At 39.3% G+C, this 20,091-nt stretch overlaps 1 protein-coding gene across 1 annotated transcript in view; it reads left to right on the top strand.

Moving 5' to 3' along the window:
* The window catches only part of DIPK1A (divergent protein kinase domain 1A), an 89,098-nt gene that overhangs the window by 66,338 nt on the left and 2,669 nt on the right, over positions 1-20,091 (top strand). The window contains exons 3-4 of the mRNA XM_081144985.1: positions 16,063-16,170; positions 19,582-19,758. Of these exons, the coding sequence (XP_081001111.1) occupies positions 16,063-16,170; positions 19,582-19,758 (285 nt within the window). The remainder of the gene's footprint in view (positions 1-16,062; positions 16,171-19,581; positions 19,759-20,091) is intronic.

Genomic DNA, 20,091 nt, shown 5'->3' with positions numbered 1-20,091 from the left:
TATCTCTTGGTTTTGGTCTTGTCATTTTGTGTTTGGCGTGCCCTGTAGTTTTTTATATATGCCTCCAGATAGTTTCCCTTTCTTCTAGTAGGTAGTTATAATGGTAGCTGATCATCTTAATCCGACCATGGGCTTTTCCGACTGGAGGCTGGGTTGCACCTCTAGTAAAGCCCAGGCTATTTTTGGCTCATCCCCATTGTACAAGCCTAGCCCTCTCGGGACTTTAACTGCGAGCCTGGGAATTCATTGGGGTTTCTCACTCTGGCAAGTTCATAACTCTAGTCTGTATCTCGTGAGACTGCCAAAAAGTCTGCTCTGCTTTTCAAAGGCCCTCAAATGAGATTTTTAGCCTCCATTCTGTAAAGTCTCAGGACTTGGCAAATATCCCAACAGGATAACTGTCTGTACGCTTGAGGCTCCCTTAGTTTCCTATAAAAGCTCGCTGGTTTCTTATCCCCAGCAGCAGCTCTGGTTCTCAGATCTCTGCTCATGCCCAGTATCAGCAAAATCCCCAGGGAAAAAGAGGCTATGAGTCAGCTCACCTCTCTGAGGTTCTTTTAGTTCACTTTTACCCCTGGGGTTCGGCCCTTCAGGGTCTCAGCCTAAAGCATGGTGAGCCAGGACCCCACCCTTGATAGGGACTGGACTAGATTTTGACCTTCCGTAAGATCGAAATACACAGTCTTATGGAGGGCAATTCAGCCACAAAATCTAGGCTCTTCTTCCTGGGATCTTATTTCCTCCCAGATCTTGATCAAGTACTATCTTGCTAGCTCCTTGAAGTTTTAATGTATACTTTAAAAATATTTTTTTCTGGCCCTGACCCGTGTGGCTCAGTGGGTTGGAGCATCGTCCCGTACACAGAAAGGTTGCAGATTAGATTCCCTGTCAGGGCACTTACCTGGGTTTCGGATCCCATCCCCAGTTGGGGAGCATACAGGAGGCAACCAATTGATATTTTTCTCTCTCTGTCTCCTCTCTTTCTCCCTCTCTCTTCCCCTTCCTCTCTCTCTAAAATTAATAAACATATTCTCAAGGGGGGGTAAAAAAAATTAAAAAGAAAAAGATGCACTTTAGGCTCAGAAAATTTTTTCATCATTTTCACATTTTAGTAAAATTAGCATTAAATTATGCTATAATCATGTTCTGCTTCCATTTCTTATTAATTAAAGTGAAATTAAAATCTCCAGAGGATTGCTGTGACTGTCCCATTCAGAACTTTGCCTCCAAACTGAGATTGTTGTTTAGGAGTTAGGAATGACAGGCAATCAACAGATGGTGATAAACAGTTTACCTGCATTTAAAAATCATAGTCTGCCTGAGCTTACATAGCTTTCTTCTCCGTATATGTGTCTCTGTCTTTTTTCCTCTCTCTCTCCCTTTGTGTCTGTGAGGGGTCATATTTATTGTAGTGGTTAAGAGCATAAGCATTGGAATAAAAGAGCTTCAGGTTTGAGTTCTGCCTTTGCTGTTCCTTGGCTGTATAAGCTTGGGCAAGTTATTTAGCTTCTGTAAAGTGAGGATTAATAATACTACATGTCTCATCAAATGGTTGTGAGGATAAATGACTTCATGTATTAAAAGGTTAATAATACTGTATTGTATATTTGAAAGCTGCCAAGAGAGTAGATTTAAAAGTTATCACAAGAAAAAAAATGTAACTGTGTATGGTGATGGATGGTAACTAGACTTACTATGGTGATTATTTCACAATATAGATGGTCCCCAACTTATGATGGCTCAACTTAAGGTTTTTCAACATTATGATTGTGAAAGCAATGCACATCATAAGTTACAAGATATTCAACACTTTATTGGCTTTTTGTTAGATGATTTTTCCTAACTGTAGGCTAATGTAGTATTCTGAGAACGTTTAAGGTAGGCTAGGCTAAGCTTTGATGTTCTGTAGGTTTGGTGTATTAAATGCATTTTAAAAAAAATATATCTTTATTGATTTCAGAGAGAGGAAGGGAGAGGGAGAGAGAGATAGAAACATCAATGATGAGAGAGTCATTGATCGGCTGTCTCCTGCATGCCTCCGACTGGGGATCAAGCCCGCAACCCTGGCATGTGCCCTGACTGGGAATCGAACCCCAATCGCCTGGATCCTAGGTTGATGCTCAACCGCTGAGCCTCGCCTGGCTGGGCAATGCATTTTTGATTTAATGATATCTTCCATTTACGATGAGTTTACTGGGATGTAACCCCATCGTACGTTGAGGAGCATCTGTATATACAAATATCAAATTATTATGTTATATACCTGAAACTAATATGCTGTTATATGTCAATTATATCTCAATTTAAAAAAAAAAAAAAGAGAGACAGAGATTTAGTACAAGGAATTGGCTTACCCAGTTGTGGGGGCTGGGGAGGCCAGTCCAAAACCTATAGGGTAGGCTGTCAGGAAAGACAGTCTGGAACTTCTGGGCATGGGCTGAAGTGGCTCCCCACAGGTAGCATTTCTTCATTAGGGAAGCCTCAGCAATTCTCTTAAGGCGTTTCAACTAATTGAACCAGGCCCATCCAGTCTATCTAGGATAATTTCTCTTAAAGTCACTTGATTATGGACTTTAATCACATCTACAAAACACCTTCACAGCAACACCTAGATTATTGTTTGCTTCAGTGACTGGGGACTGTAGAGTAGCCAAATTGACACATCCAAAAAACATTACATCACGTTAAAATTATTCAGTTTGTGCTATAAATATTTATACTACAAAAATTTATAAAAAGAAGGCCTCAATGAATAGAGAGATCACTGTGGGTAGAATAATAGAGAAGGGCTTCATAGAAGACATAGAACTTCTGCAGGGCCTTATAGAATAGAAGGAGTTTGGAAAGGTACTGAGGAGCGTCTTTCTCCTTTCTATTACGAACCTGGCTTGCCTTAGCCTTTTTATCCCAAAGAGCAAGATGCTGATTAACATGAGATCGGAGAATTCCCAGATCCATGCACTAGTAGCCACTGAACTACATACAGCCTTTTGGCTGCCTATAAATTAATATACTTTCCTCTTTTGTCCTTTTATTGTAAATTTAAAGAAAACAACTTAGAATGTTGAACAAATCAGGTATGTATTTCATATAAATTATGATCTCTTGTGTATTAGTCTCTTTTAGTAATCAAGTCTATTATAATTTCAACATTGGCAATCACTATAGACTATTACTATAATTTCTCTGAGACGTTTTCTCTCATAAGTGGATAATTTTTGTTAAAAGGTGTTGTAAGGTTAATGGGATTCTTAATTTATTTAAGTTTCTGGGAAGCGAGGAGCCAAAACTGGGATTAGTGCTGCACATTGTACCTTGATTTGCAATTGGAATTCAAGTTTCTTGTTTTCCGTTTTTAATAAAAGTATGGTTAAACTTTCCACTGTCGTATTCATTACTTAGACCTTGATTAGTGAAATGTTTAATATGCTTTTCAAACTTCCGAGAAGGGAAGTGGAGTGGGGGCGGCACACCCCAGGAAGCCCAGGTTGACCCGTGGACGTTGTAAAGAGAACCATGTTCTGCTCTTTGTTTCAAGGCAGCTCTGTGAAGCTGAGAGCAGCCACTGACTAACCCTAATTAGATGTGCTCGGAAGGAAGGATCCATTTTTTCCTGTTGTGCTTTTCTCTTTTTTTTTCTCTTACCAACCTAATTATAATGTTATATAACTCATTGCACTGTACATTGTCTCTGGTCATAGATATCTCTAACTCCCTCATTATTTCAGCAAGTCCTATTTGGAGCCTAATCATAAAGAAATTTTACGCAGTTTGACTCTGTAGTTTGCTGGGTTCTTTAAAAAAAGAAAAGAAAGGGGAGGGAGGGAGGGAGAAATTTTCCTTCTATACATTTTTCAGGAAAACATTGATTAATGTTGATATTTCTGGCACGTTCCTCTATGATCAGAGTGAGGTTCTACCTGGGTACTAATGAGAAATCTCAGTGCCATTCTGCTGAACCTTTGTGGCTATTATATGAGCATGTGCTTTAAAATTGAAGCATTAAAAGATGAAAGAGCCTCTAAATTTTATTACAGTCTCTTTTAAGATATAATTTCTAGAGATGATGGTTTGTTGCTTTAAACAACTAGCTTAACTTAGCTCATAAATTTAACTATATTAAATTTATACTAAATTTAATACATTGGAAACCATGGTCCAGTTAGATAGTAGTACATAACTAACACTTTCATTTAGGTTTACATCTGCTTAGGATCAATTATTATTTGACTCCAAAGGTTCATTTTGTTCCATTATCCATTATTTTAAACTATATGGCACCAGTCCACTTGGAACTTACTGTTTTTAAAGTACAAGCTTAATTTTTTCCTTGGAAGAAAAGTATAGTCTTCCTTTGTGCCATCTTGAGTTAGGCTACCAATCTTTTGCGAATTTATAGAAAAATATTTACTGAACAAGTTTACTTCAAATCTTAACAAATATAAGCTTTATTCTAAGTATCGTCTTACTGGTTAAATTGTAACTGCATTTCTGGTGGCCTTCATGTGTTACGCTGCACTCTTATGTCATGTGATAGTCATCGTGATCCTGAGACAAGTGGTATCATTGTAATCAATCGCGTTATTCCTGAGAAGCAGTAAAAAGACTAAGCGTGAGCCAGGCCGGCGTGGCTCAGTGGTTGAACCAGGAGATCAGGGTTCAATTCCCGTTCAGGACACGTCTCTGGGTTTCGGGCTCAAGCCCCAGTAGGGGGCATGCAGGAGGCAGCTGATCAATGACTGTCATCATTGATGTTTCTGTCTCTCTCTTCCTCTCCCTTCCTCTCTCTGAAATCAATAAAAGCATATTTTTTTAAAAAGGGAGAGACTAAGGAGGAAAGCCAGTTTAGAAGAAACAAACCAGTATGAAAACACCATGCCATTTTAGTTCTGTGCTTACCAGCCCTGTGCTAGAACCTGGAGATACAGAATAAAACATGTCCCCTCCCTGATGATGCATACAGAGTACTAAAGGATATGGAAAAATAAACAAGAAGCACATGATTGAGACTGGAAATAATGTTGCTAGATTTAGCAAAAAACAAACAAACAAAACAAAACCAGGATCCTGGCTATTGTAAATAATGCTGCCATGAACAGGGGATGCATTTATCTTTTTGAGTTAGTGTTTTCATTTTCTTCACATAGATATCCACACGTGGAATTGCTGGATCATAGGGTAGTTTTATTTTTAATTTTTTGAGGAATGTCCATACTGTTTTCCATAGTGCATCTTAATCATTTTAATTGTACAGTTCAGTAGTGTTAAGTATATTCACATTGTGTGCAACCAATCTTCATAACTTTCATCTTGCAGAACTGAAACTCTATACCCATTAAACAACTTCCCATTCCTTCTCCCTGCCAGGACCTAGTATCTACCCTTCTACTTTCTGTTTCTATGAGTTTGACTACTTTAGAGACCTCATAAGTGGAAGCACACAGTATTTGTCTTTTTGTGACTGGCTTATTTCACTTAGCATAATATCTTGAAGTTTCACCCATATTGTAGCATATGTCAGAATTTCCTTCCTTTTTAAGGCTCAACAATATTCCATTGTATGTATATGCCACATTTTGTTTACCCATTCCTCCACTGATGAAGCCTTGGGTTGCTTCTACCTTTTGGCTGGGAATTTATTTTAAGTTAACCAAATCCATCTTGGTCATGCATGCTCCTTAGATTCTATTTTGAAAGATAATGGCAACCACTGAAAATGTTTGATATAGGTGAGTATTAATACTGCCATGCAACCAAATAATATGAAAGTGATTTCTGCTGCACATATAGGCATTTATTCAGCACATATCTTTTTGCAAGCAGTCACAAAACATTCCATATAATCAGTCTGTAAACTCATTGAAGTTCACTGTCATTTTAGGAGCTCTGTCAACTTGCATGAAAGATTTGCTCAAGGAGAAGCAATGACACTCCAGAGGCAAGTGTGTTACCCTTATAAGAGCACCAAGGAACTAGAAATTCTGAACCAGTGATTCTCAAAAGGTCTCTCTTTGACCAGCAGCATTGGTATCACCTGGCAACTGGCTACAAATGCGAATTTTCAGCCCCACCAATGAGTCAAAAACTCTGAGACTGATGTTCAGCTGTCTGTGTTTTAACAAGACCTCCAGGAGATCTGAAGCTACCTAAAGCTTGAGAACCTCTGTGTAAAACCTCCCTAAAAAAGGTTATAGCTTCAACTGGTTCTTTTACCCTTTTTGTAAAAGGGTAGGGAATATCTCATATTTTAGCCAACTCACATATATTAAATACCTTTAATTGCACCAATAGCCATTTCTAACATTCACCATGATATTTAACGGGCCACAGATTTCACCAATAATTTGCTAATTAGCAAATCTTAGATCAGTCTTTTTAAAAATGTCTTTTATTGATTTTAGAGAGAGGAAAGGAGAGAGAGAAAAACATCAGTGAGAGAAACATCAATCAGTTGCCTCCAACATGGGTCATCCAACCAACTGAGCCATACTGGCCGGGGCAGAAATGGATCAATCTTGACCAAGACATGGAGCATGGGTTTCCTTTACGTCATTAGAGCGCTAGCTGAGCACCTGTCCATTGCTGCGTCCCTGATTAGGCCACAGAGGCGCCTGACTGCAAATTCACCCGCACACACCCCGCCACGGCCACCGCACTGTGTATGCTGAAGAATTTTAAAGTACACTAGAGACATTGTAACAGAAGGGAAGGAGAGTGGAGAGGGTGTGTGTGTGTGTGTGTGTGTGTGTGTGTGTGTGTGGACAGGGAGAGGAAGAGAGAGTGCAATAAGCACTCTGTTAATGGCCAAGAAAAAGAAGTCAAGAGAGAGGGCGGGGAAATGAGACATTGCAGATGCAGTTAAGAGTGCAGAGAATGGTGACAATTTTCAATTGCTGCTGTAGGGCATGGAACAGGATGCTGACTAGAGACTTGGAATATTTTCAGGCTTTATTGAGAACCCAACTCTGCTGTTTTTTTCTAAATAAGGAGAAATTGATAAGATTGCCTCAAATACATTATTAGAACATGAATATTATAAAATTATTTAAAACCCAGTACTATGCATTTGTTCATTGCCATTGCCCCTGTGGTACAATTTCCATCCTTCCTGAAGTTATTCCTTCAGTTTAGATGGGTTTTGTAAAATTTAGCCAAAGGGTGCCATCTTCTGGCACTACAAGATATGTGCAAGCAAAGGAGGGTATATTGTAAAACTGTAGTAATAAAATAATCTTAGGGAAGGAAAAACCTTTTACGTTTTCTGCTGAGTTTCCTTTTGTAAAGTTGAACATTCTTTGTCATCTCTGTGTCTTTTTAGTTGGAAGATCAGATTACTGACAGTAATTATAGTTGGGTATGGCCCTGTCTGACAAACAAAACAAAACAGTGCGTGGCTAACCATCCTTTTCATACAAGCATCAGGGAAATTTGCTTTTGGTCGGGGATGGAAGCCACAAGTTGAAGAGCCTGTTCTTTGTGACTGCCTCTTTGATGCAGCTTGGCTTGAGGCCTTCTCAAAACAAGAATGTGATTCTTGTAGCTGAAAGCTGGACTTGTCTTCGCTGCTTAACAGTGTACTGATAAGGTATTGGTTAGTTTTTGTTTGTTTGTTTTTAAATTTTATGGAAAAGTATTAATTTTATTCTCAATGAGGTTTTAAAATCAAAATCACTATGTTCTTTATGGTGGTTATTTAATAAACATTTACTAGACACTGCAATACCAAACTCTGCTAGAGGGGAGAGGAAGTTCAGATGAAACTTACGCGCCCGGCTGGGACGGCTGCTTAGCCTGCGCGCGCCCAGACACACGCAGTGAGGTGCCCAAAGGTGAGGGGAGGACTCACACCTCGTCTCTGCCTTCAGATCATCTTACTCCCTACCAGGGAAGATAACATGAACATAAATGATGCTAGGTTTGGGGATATAAGGAAAGAAGGGAGGAAGAATATAGGCTCAGGCAGGAAACACACAACCTAAAGATTATTCATTGGAAGATGGGTAATGTGGGAAAAGGGTCACATTTAAATCTGAACCCGGGCAGAGTTATGGATAGTGTTGCTCAGAACTCGGGGCCACAGATGAGCACAGTTGAAGGGGATAGCTGTTCATAATAAAATGCCTCGTTTCTGGATAAAAACCCAGGATGCACTTCATTCATCCATCCATTCAGCAAGTGCTCTTTATATGCATTTGATTATGTCAGACATTTGTGTAAAGTCCTGGCCCTGCTTGGAGTTGCTTGTGCAGAGGAAATGAGTGTGACCAGATCCCCTTCGTAGGAGCACTGGTGACGGCATCTGACCCAGCCCTTATTAAGCCTGCTCTTCATGTTCCTCTCCAGAAGAAGGAATTCTGGGTTTTTTTACCTCAGTGGTCAAAAGCTCAGGCTCTGGAGGCAGACTATCTGGGCTAGTCAGATTTCAGTACCACTAACCTGCTCTGCAAGTTTCTTAACCTCTTCTTCACCTCTCTTGCCTCAGTTTCTTTATCAGTAAAATGGAGATAATGTAAATACATCTTTCATAGGGAGGTTGTAAAGATTAAAGAGATACACATGAAAAGCTCTTAGAACAGTGATGACATATAGAAAGCAATATGACAAATACCCATGTACCTACCATCTACTAGCAAATGTTAACCTTTCACCATATTTGCTTCCTTTTTAAAATGAAGAGAAAAAAAATCATTCATTGCAGTACAGTTGAAGCTCTCTTTATCTCCCCTGATAGTCTCCTGCCTCCTCCTCAGGGTAACCCCCATCGTGAATTTGGTGGGAGTCCTTGCCATCACCTTTTCATAACTTCACTGCGTGTCTGGGTGTATAAATATGTGAAAGGTAAGGGTCGGTGGTACGCAGGCAGGCTAAACAGCCATCTCAGACGGTGGATAAAGAAAATCAAATTTATGAAGAGGGGATGGGATATCCAAAGGGAAGGGCTACCCAGCACTGAGTCAAAGGGTATTGGGTCCGTGATGGCGGAAAAATATACTTGGGACAGTGAGACAAGGAAGAGCATAGAAGCAATAGGAGAACCGAGGCTGGGCTGCTTTGGCTCCCTGGGAAGTCAGAGAGAAAAGGGGCCTTGGGACAGGTTCAGGGGGTGAGCCCCGGACGAGCTGCCGCTGCCCATTGCTCCCCTGCTTGCAAGTCTCCTGGAGATGGCACTGGCATGCTCCCCTAGTAGGGAGCGCAAGCTGGCTCCTTTCGCCTGCCCTGAGCGTATTTATCTCTTTCTTGCAGGTGGGAATCTTAGGGGAGGTCTCAGGGGAGGGTCTCAGTAGAATATTCCTCAGCTTTCCAGGTGTGCTCTCTCAGGGTTGAGGTCTCCACTGATTGATCAGTGCCAGGGTAGGAGCCATTAGTTAATGTATCTTATCTGGTCCTGAGTCAGCCATTGACTGCTTCTCTGGGCCTGGAGCTGAACTACAACTGAGGCCTAGATGTTACCTTTAGGAAGGAAATGCTCAGGGCTCAGGGGGTCTAAACAGCATGACCAGCGATATGCTAGGGGAAGATCGGTTACCCTGGGGACAAGGTTCATGTTTTCCCAGGTTCGTCCCTTGCTGGGCATCTGGGGCTTCCTGCCCTGGTGAGTTTCTGTACCCTAGTTTTTGTACCTGGGCTTCTGTACCTAGCCCATCTAACAATATGTAGTATTGTTTTGTATGTTCCTAAACGTTAATAAATGATACTAAACTGCACATATTCTCCAACTTTTTCCATTTGAAACTATTTTCAGCATTTTTCCATTTGATGTGTATAGGCCAAATTCTTTCATTTTAAATTACTGTATAGTATTTTATTGTATAAGTATACCACAATTTATTAAACCATTCTCTTGATAGACATTTATGTTGTTACCTGGTTTTCACTCTTATAGAAATCTTCTATCGCACCTTGAGGTCCTCCTAGACTGCACCTTGACCTGATATTTTTTGTTACTGATTCAATTTTTTAAAAATGTTTATTAGTCTTATTCAGATTTTCTGCTTCTTCTTGCATCTTTTTTATTAGTTATATTTTTCTATGTCAAATGTATGGAGTTGTTTATATTATTCACTGTCATTTACCCTTTCTTCTCTAGTCACCTTTGTTTGTGCCTCTTTTTCTCATGATCACTCTTGCTAAAAGGTTTATCTCTTTTGTTAAAGTTTTCAAAGAACTAGCTTTTGGTATCATTGATCTTTTCCCCCCATTAATTTCTGTGGGTTTGGGGGGGGGTACTTCTTTTGGGGGCTTACTCTGTTATTGTTATAATAACAATGGTTTTTTTAAGCCTCTGTAGTTGAGTGCTAGCTATATTGTCTCTTGTTTTTTCTTTAGTGTTTTTAAGGCTGAAAATTTCCCTCTAAGAACTGCTAGCTGCATTCCACAGGTTTTTAAAAGATATGTTTTTATTGATTTGAGAGAGAGAGGAAGGGAGAGGGAGAGGAAGAGAGACAGACAGACAGACAGACATGGATCGGTGCCTCCTGCACGCCCCCTACTGGGTGGGGATGGAGCCAGAAACCCCAGCATGTGCCCTGACCAGGAATGAACCAGTGCCTGGGACAACACTCAGCCAACTGAGCCACACCAGCCAGGGCTGCATCCCACAGGTTTTGAAATGTATACCTTTGTTGTTGTTCAGTTCTAGATATTCTGCATTTCCATTGTGATTAGTCCAAAAATTATTTAGGAACATGCTTTTTAGTTTTCAAACATGTCTGTGTTTATTTTTATAAGATTTTTAGTGTTGATTCTCATTTCTTTGTGGTCAGAGGATGTGGTGTATGCCATCTTAATTCCTTGGGAACTCTAAACTGTATCTGCAGGAGGTGTCACCCCAGCTCCTAAATAAGGCCTCAAAACTCCCACCGCCTTTGCCTCAATAAAAACAACATGCCAAAGAAATTGATGGACATCTGGTACCAAGCAAAAATACCCAACAGATGGTTCTGCATTTTCTAAACATCACTAGAAGTTGACCTGGGGGAGAAAGTATTGAGCATCTCTCTGTGTGGTCCCCCTAAACTTGAGTCTAAGAACTATCTCTCTGTCCTCCTATGAAGATGAAACCTAATATTCTTGGTTGCAGCCAGGTCTGAACGAGAAAGCAGGCATGGTCAAGAGCTCACCTAGGAACCTCTCTGCTGATGACAGCCAAAGGGCAACAGTCCTGAGGTGTTGGCACTTAACTCTGCACATGGGCAGGGCTCTCATCTCTATCAGGGCTATTCTATCCACACAGCAAACTTGGAAGTGCTAGACCCAAACCTTAATATATTTCACTTAGTGGAAATGGCAGAAACAGTATTTTCCAATCATAATACAATAAAACTTGAAATAACAAAAATCTATCTGTAAAATTTTAAATATTCTTTTAATTGAGTCAAAGAGAAAGTGCAAATTAAATTTTAAGTATGTAGGAAATAACAATAATAATATGTATTTTAAAATATATCAGAGCCCAGCTGGTGTGGCTCACTGGTTGAGAGTTGACCTATGAACCAGCAGGTCATGGTTTGATTCCTAGTCAGGCCGCATGCCAGGGTTGTGGCTGTGTCCCTAGTAGGGGGCATGCAGGAGGCAGCCCATCAAAGACTCTCACCATTGATATTTCTATCTCTCTCTCCCTTTCCCTTCCTCTCTCTGAAATCAATAAAATAAATAAATAAATTTAATTTAATTTAGTTAAATTTAGTTTAATATATCAGAGCCCTAGCCAGGGAGCTCAGTTGGTTAAAGTGTTCTCCCAATGTGCCAAGGTTGTGGGTTCGATTCCCAGTTGGGACACATACAAGGCTCAACCAATGAGTGCATAACTGAGTGGAACAACAAATCAATGTTTTGCTGGCTCACTTTCCTTTCCCACCTCTCTAAAATCAATAAAAATAAAATGAATCAGAAACTAAAGCTAAAGATAAAATTGAAGAACCGTTTAGAGAAGAATATAAAATCTTAATTACATTAATAAATGGCAAAGAATAAAACAGATGAATTAAAAACTCAAGAAATTAGAAAAAAAATGCTAAAGAAAGCAGAAATAGGGAATTAACCAATGTAAAATAAAAATAAAAGGTTGTGTTCCTATAACTGAGAGAATTCCTCTGATCTTCATCTTTGAATCTCTGCTTTTGGCTGATGTGTCTGTACCATCTTTTATTTTCAACTTTTTTGACACTGTTTTCTCAGGATATTTTTATTTAGGTGAGCTTATCCCATTGACATTTATAGATATGATTTACTTCTGTATCACATTTTGTGACTTACTTTCTGTTTTTAAAGATTGGTTTCTATCTTTCTCCAGAGGCTGTGTATTTTAGGAAGGTTTGTATTGTCTTTAGCTCTTCTAGTGATTAGTTTTATATTATAATTTTTTTATTGCTTTTAGAGAGAGGAAGGGAGAGAGAAAGAGAGAGAGAGAGATCGATTTGTTGTTCCACTTACGCATTCATTGGTTGATTCCTGTAGTGCCCTAACCTGGAATTGAACCTGCAACCTTGGCCTATGGGGACAACACTCTCACCAACTGAGCTACCCGGCCAGGACTGTACTATAACTTTTTAAAATGTGCTTTATCCCCTATTTCTTTAGACCACATCTGTTTATTCCCTATTATACGCCATGATAAAATTATACTTGATTCATCCCATCTTCTTTATTCCACCTAATTTTAATCAACATATTATTATTAGTTCTTCTAGTGATCATCTCTTTACTTTTGAATATAGTATTTCTGTCTCTGTAAATTGATTTATTAGATATAAATGCTATCTTTTGACCATGGATAGTACAGATTAGGAAATCAACATCTTTTTGCCACACTCCATCTTCTTACATGTCCCCTTTTTTATTTTTGTTAATTGTATTACTTTTACTAGCATAGTTTATAATATTAACATACTGGGTTTTTTTGTTTTTGGGGAGTTTTTTAATTCTCACTCGAGGATATTCTTTCCATTGCTTTACAGAGAGAGTGGAAGGGGGGAGAGAGAGACATTGATGCGAGAGACACACATCGATTGGCTGCCTCCCGCACCCGCCTCTACCAGGGTCGGGGATCAAGCCTGCAACCAAGGTACACGCCCGTGGCTGGAATCGAACCCGGGACCCTTCAGCCCTCGGGCTGATGCTCTAACCACTGAGCCAAACTGACTAGGACAGCATTAGCCTTCTAAACTGTATACAGCAGTGCTTAAGAGAATGAGCTCTGGAACCAGAGTGCCTAGGTTAGAATCTTGGCGTTACCATTTTGTAGCTGTGTGACCTTGAGCAAGTGACTTAGCAGATATTTCTGTTTCCTTATTTTTACAGTGGATATAATAATAGGTTCTATGGGTTGTTGTCATCATCATAAAAGCATAGCACTAGAACAGTGCCTGACGCATAGCATCTATAAGCATTTTTCCGGAAAATGTATTTATCTGACACTTGCTTTTCCTATTCCTTTCCTCCCTTTTCTTGTAGATTTGCTGTGCAAATCTCATGCTTGTTTTCTTTTTGTTTTTTGTTAACCCTTACCCTGGAATATTTTTTCCATTGATTTCCAGAGAGAGTGGAAGGGAGGGAGGGAGGGAGAGGTAGAGAAAGAGAGAGAGAGAAACACTGATGTGAGAGAGACACATTGATTGACTGCCTCCCCCACACTCCCTGACCAAGGCCAGGAATCTGAACCTGCAACCTAGGTGCGTGCCCTTGGCCAGGAATAGAACTCTCCACCCTTATGTGCAAGAGGGCCGACGTTCTAACCACTGAGCCCTACCAGCCAAGGCCATGCTTGGGGTTTTTTTATTATTACTCACTACCAAGTATTTGTAGGAAGCAGCTGGTGCAATGAACCGAGCCTGTAGTGAAGCTGCTTTGCCTGGAGTTTGTGTGTGTGTGTGTGTAGTGTGTGCAAAACAAAAAAAAGGTGAGACAGAGAGACAAAGACACACAGATTGGCTTAGTCTGTGTATCTCCCTAGCAACTACAGAGATGCTCATGATGTAGTGTTTTTCGGCCCCTATTTTATTAAGAGACTACCTCCAACGTACATAACATTTTTCAGAATTTTATCATTTGGCACTGCCTTGCCCTGCTGCTTCAGGATGCCAAATAGTCCTTGGAAGTTTTCACAGCTGTGCCCCTGAAACCTTCATTACAAACCAGAGTGATGGTTCTCCTCACATGTATCACCTGTGCAGTGTTTTGCCAGCCTTGAGAACTGAGATCAGAGCAGGTATTTCATCACAGCATTCTTCTGGACTCTGGTATAATTTTCACTGAATTTGGCAGGCCATCTTCATTTATTGTGTCTTAGGGTTACATTGGTACCTTATTTTATCAAAGATAGCGTTTGCATTTCTTTTTTTAATTTTAGCTCTTTTCCCTTCTTTTTATTGACTTTATTGGGGTGACACTGGTTAACAGAGGTCTCAGGGGCACAATTCTAGAACACATCATCTGTACACTGTATTGTGTGTTCACCACCCCTAGTTTATTTCTTGGATTTGGATGAGCTCAAGGATGACAGAGGTAACTTTATTTTGTTATTTTAAAACATTTTGGTAATTTAAACTTCATTTTAAAATTTATTTTAAAACCAGAGCCATTTTAAAAAATAGTGTGTCCCACTCATCTACTGATGGGAACTTGAGCTATTTCCAGATCTTGGCTATTGTAAATTGCACTGCTATGAACATAGGGGTGCATAGGTTCTTTCTAATTGATGTTTTGGGTTTCTTAGGATATATTCCTAGACGTGGGATCACTGGGTCAAATGGCAGTTCCATTTTTAATTCTTTGAAGAAACACCATACTGTTTCCCATAGTAGCTGCCCCAGTCTGCATTCCCACCAGCAGTGTACTAGGGTTCCCCTTTCTCTACACCCTCGCCAACACTTGTCATTTGATGATATGTTGATGGTAGCCATTCTGACAGGTGTGAGGTAATATCTCATTGTTTTAATTTGCATCTCTCTGATGATTAGTGACTTGGAGCATTTTTTCATATGTCCCTTGGACATCTGTATTTCTACTTGGGAGAAGTGTCTATTTAGGTCCTTTGCCCATTTTTTTAGTTGGATTGTTTGTCTTCTTAAAGCTGTGGGACATTTATACCATAGGATACTATGCAGCTGTAAAAAAGAAGGATCCCTTACCCTTTGGGACAGCATGGATGGATCTGGAGAGTATCATGCTAAGTGAAATAAGCCAGGCAGAGAAAGAGAAGTATCACATGATCTCACTCATATGTGGAATCTAATGAACAAAATAAACCAATGAACAAAATAGATAGAGAGATATAGAGCCATGGAGCATTCAGATGAATTTCAGAGAGAAGATGGGGGTGGGGAGTGGGGGGGAGACATTAATCAAAGAACTTATATGCATGGCCTATAGACATAGACAATAGTGTGGAGAAGGCCTGGGGGGGCAGGGGTGGATGCCGGGTGGAGGGGATCGATGGGGGAAAAGGGGGCATCTGTAATACTTTCGACAATAAAGTTGAAGTTAAAAATAAATAAATAAATAATAAGTTAATAAATAAATAAAACAGAGTGTCTCTATTCTTTTTTTTTTTTTATAACATATCTTCATTGATTTCAGAGAGAGGAATGGAGAAGGGGAGAGAGAGACAGAAACATCAGTGATGAGAGAGTCCTCACTGATCGGCTGCCTCCTGCACCCCCCTGATTGGGGATCGAGCCCACAACTCGGGCATGTGCCCTGACTGGGAATTGAACCTCGATCTTCTGGATCCTAGGTCGATGCTCAACCGCTGAGCCACACCCAGCTGGGGCGGGTGTCTTTATCTTGAAGAGAGTTGGTGTTATACCATCTCAGACCATGTTAAGTGGGAAAAATCATTTCAGAGTTCTGTGTGCACCCTAGTCGCAACAAGGTCTCTCATCTTCATATAGTTGGTAAGGAACAGAACTTGGGTTCACATCCAAATCTCCAAATCCAAAGCCCGAGTCCTTTTTATTGTGGAACCTTCTCTTAAAGAATGTGGATATCTCTTTAAGGTGTCTTTATTATGTTTCTTCGTGTGCACATTTTTCTATTAACTACCTTTTTATTTCCTGTTTTTAGTGTGACAAGTACAAGACTGGAGTTATTGATGGGCCTGCATGTAATAGCCTTTGTGTTACAGAAACTCTTTACTTTGGAAAATGCTTGTCTACGAAGCCCAACAATCAGGTATGGACATTACAAATAAACATTCCAGATTGATGGCACATGCTAATTTTACCTTCAACTAAAGCATCATTGAAAGAATTCTTGAGCCAGAGCTTTAGGGCATTTTATATATTCCAATTTTGTATGCTTTGATCACTCATCCCACAGATGTTTATTAATCCCCTATTCCCAGTGTAGTCCAGGCACTGTTTTAGTTACTAGGACTACAGTGGTGATTAAGATAGAAAAGATTACTTCCCTTGTGGATCTTACATTATCCCAGAGGGTTGTGAAATATAAAGTTCATAGATAAGCAAGATAATTATAGGATGTAGTGTGTTTTATAAGGATATACATAGGGCAAATTGATGGAGAATGCAGGGGATGGGGCTGGTACAGCAGGTGATCAGGGGAGACCTTTCTAAGATAACATTTGAGCTCATACCTGAATGAAAAATTAAACTACAGTCATGGGCTAAAGGACAGGATGAGCTATGTCATGAAAGAAGAACTGTAAGCAACTGATAAACAAAATGGAAAAAAAAATGTTCTACCTCACTTATCATCAAAGAAATATAAATTAGCACGGCCTGCATGGCTCAGAGACTGAGCATCAACCTATGATCCAGGAGATCGAGGTTCGATTCCCAGTCAGGGCACTGGGCAGATCAGTTAGACAAGAAAAAGAAATAAATGGCATACAAATTGTAAACGAAGAAGTAAAATGATCTCTCTTGACAGATGATATGACCTGACGTAGAAAAGCCTAAAGATTCTTGCCCTAGCCAATTTGGCTCAGTGGTTAGAGCATCAGTTGGAGGACTGAAGGGTCCCAGGTTTGATTCCTGGTCAAGGGCACGTACCTCGGTTGCAGGCTCAATCTCCAGCCTCAGTTGGCATGTATGCAGGAGGCAACCAATTGATGTGTCTCTCTCACATCAATATTTCTCTCTCTCTCCCCCCCCTCCACTCTCTCTGAAAAGTAAGGAAAAAAATCCTCAGGTGAGGATTAAAAAAAAAAGAAAAGAAAAACTTAAAGATTCTGCACACAAAAGTTGTTAATAGCTAATAAGTGAATTCAGCAACGTAGCATGAAACAAAATCAACACGCAAAATTCGGTTGCATTTCTCTACATCAACAATGACCAATCCAAAAACAAAATTAAGAAAACCATTCTATTTACAATAGCATCCAAAAGAATACTTAGTAATTAACTTAACCAGGGAGGTAAAAGACTTGTACAGTGAAAACTTCTAAAAGAAATTAAAGACATAAATAAATGGAACACATCCCATGTACATGGGTTGAAATACTAAATATTGTTAAGTTGTTAATATTACCCAAAGTGATCTACAAAGTCAGTGCAGTCCCTATCAAAATCCCAATGACAATTTTTGTTTGTTTTTGTTAATCTTCACCCAAGGATATTTTTTTCCATTGATTTTTAGAGAGTGGAAGGGAGGGGAGGAGAGAGAAAAACATCAATGTGAGAGAGACACATCAATGGTTTGCTTCCCGCACGCACCCTGACTAGGACGGGGATCGAACCTGCAACACACGCACATGCCGTTGACTGGGAATTGAACCCGAGACCCTTCAGTACTCGGGCTGACGCTCTAACCACTGAGACACACCGGCCAGGGCCCAATGACAATTTTTGCAGAAATAGAAAAAACCATTCTAAAATTCATATGACATTCTCAAGGGACCCTGAAAAGCCAAAACAACCTTGAAAAAGTACAAAACTGGAGGACTCACACTCATGATTTCAAATTTTACTATAAAGCTACAGTAATCAAAACAGAGTGGTGCTGGAATAAAGACCAACATACAAACCAACAGCATAAAATAGAGAGCTCAGAAAAAGCCCTCACATGTATGGCTAGATGATTTTTTTACAAGGGTGCTAAGACCATTCAACAGGGAAAGGACTGTCTTTTCGACAAATGGTGCTGGGGAAACTGAATGTCCACCTGCAAAAGAACGAAGTTGAACCCTTACCTAACATCATACACAAAATTAAAGATCAAAGACCTAAATGTAAGAACTAAAACTGTAAAACTCTTATATGAAAACATAGGGTAAAAGCTTCATGACACTGGATTTGGCAATGACTTCTTGGGTATGACACCAAAGGAACAGAAAACAAAACTAAAAATAGACAAATTGGACTTCATGAAATTTTAAAATTTTGTGCGTAAAAGGTTGTATCAGTAGAATAAAAAAGCAATCCACAGATTGGGAGAAAACTTGCAGATCATGTATCTCAGGACTAATATCCAGAATATATAGACAACTCCTAAAATGCAACAACAAAAAGCCAAACAACCAGATTCAAAAATGGGCAAAGGACTTGGATAGATATTTCTTTAAAAAAAAAAAAAAAAAAGACAAATGGCCAATAAATACATGAAAAATTCACAATACTGCCTGGTCAGTCAGGGCACATGCCTGGGTTGTGGGCTTGATCCCCAGTAGGGGTCGTGCAGGAGGCAGCTGGTCAATGACTCTTACTGTTGATGTTTCTCTCTCCCTCCTTTCCTCTCTGAAATCAATAAAAACTTTTTTTTAAGCACAACATCACTGATCACTAGGGAAATGCAGATTAAAACCACAGTGAGATACTACCTCATACCCATTAGGATGGCTACTATAAAAATCAACAGAATAACAAGTGTGGTGAAAATATAGAGAAATTGGAGCCCTTGTGCACTATTGAAAGCAGAGTCTTTTAGAAATATTGGACACCCATGTCCATGCCAGCATTATTCACAATAGCTAAAACATGGGAGCAACCCAAGTGCCCATTGGCAGATGAATGGAAATGCAAAATGTGATATTATATTTATAATGGAATATTATTCAACTTTAAAAAGGAAGGAAATCCTGACACATGCTACAATATGGACGTAATCCTAAGTGAAATAAGCCAGTCAAAAAAAGACAAATTCTATGTGATTCCATTTATATGAGAGAGTAGTCAAAATCATAAAGACAGAACATCTGGGAGAAAAGGGGTAACAGAGTTATTGTTAATGGGTAGTTTCCATTTTACAAGACGAAGAGTGCTAAAGAAGATGGTGGTGATGGTCGCACAACTTCATTAATGTAATACCACTGAGCTGTAAACTAAAAATGGTTGAGATGGCAAATTTTGTTTTTGTCATTTTTACCACAATTAAAAAATGGAAAAATAAAATTGATCATAGTTAAAATATATATATTTAGGCATACATTACTTCTATAACTTAAAAAATTAAGGGGAAAAAAGCTTCAGAGTATGATTTCCAATTTGCAATTTAAAAAGAAAGTCACAATCTCAGTGTTTTGTTTCTTCTTTATGTGTGTTTTTAGATGAGGAGGACACTAAAAATGTAGTTGGTAGTTTTCTACTTAGCCTAAAGCATAACTTGCCATTCTTTTCCACATAGATGTATTTAGGGATTTGGGATAATCTGCCAGGGGTTGTGAAATGTCAAATGGAACAAGCACTTCATCTTGATTTTGGAACTGAATTGGAACCAAGAAAAGAAATAGTGTTATTTGATAAACCAACTAGAGGAACTACTGTACAGAAATTCAAAGAAATGGTCTACAGTCTCTTTAAAGTAAGTATATCCATTCACATGTTGCTAGTGTGAAGCGCTACACTCTTCAGGAAGAATTGGCAGGACCTCATCCTAAACCACAAGAATGTTGCTATTCTTTGACCTTTATCAGGGACTATCTTGAGAGAAATAATTCAAAGAAAAGAAAAAATGTGTGCAAGATGTTTAACATTATAATGGCTAAAAACATCCAGATATGAGAGGGGAGTTCATTAAATAGATGTGCTTCTAGTTTGACATTGTAACTGATACTTTTTAAAAGGTGAAATAAAATCAATCAGTGCATCCTGATTTGTGAATTATTTTTAACATCTTTGAAGAAATACTCAGAGA

The sequence above is a fragment of the Miniopterus schreibersii genome (genome assembly GCF_964146895.1).
Source record: "Miniopterus schreibersii genome assembly, chromosome: 8".
Lineage (NCBI taxonomy): Eukaryota > Metazoa > Chordata > Mammalia > Chiroptera > Miniopteridae > Miniopterus > Miniopterus schreibersii.
The sequence above is the reverse complement of the archived record's forward strand: the minus strand, read 5'-3'. Positions and strand labels throughout refer to the sequence as shown.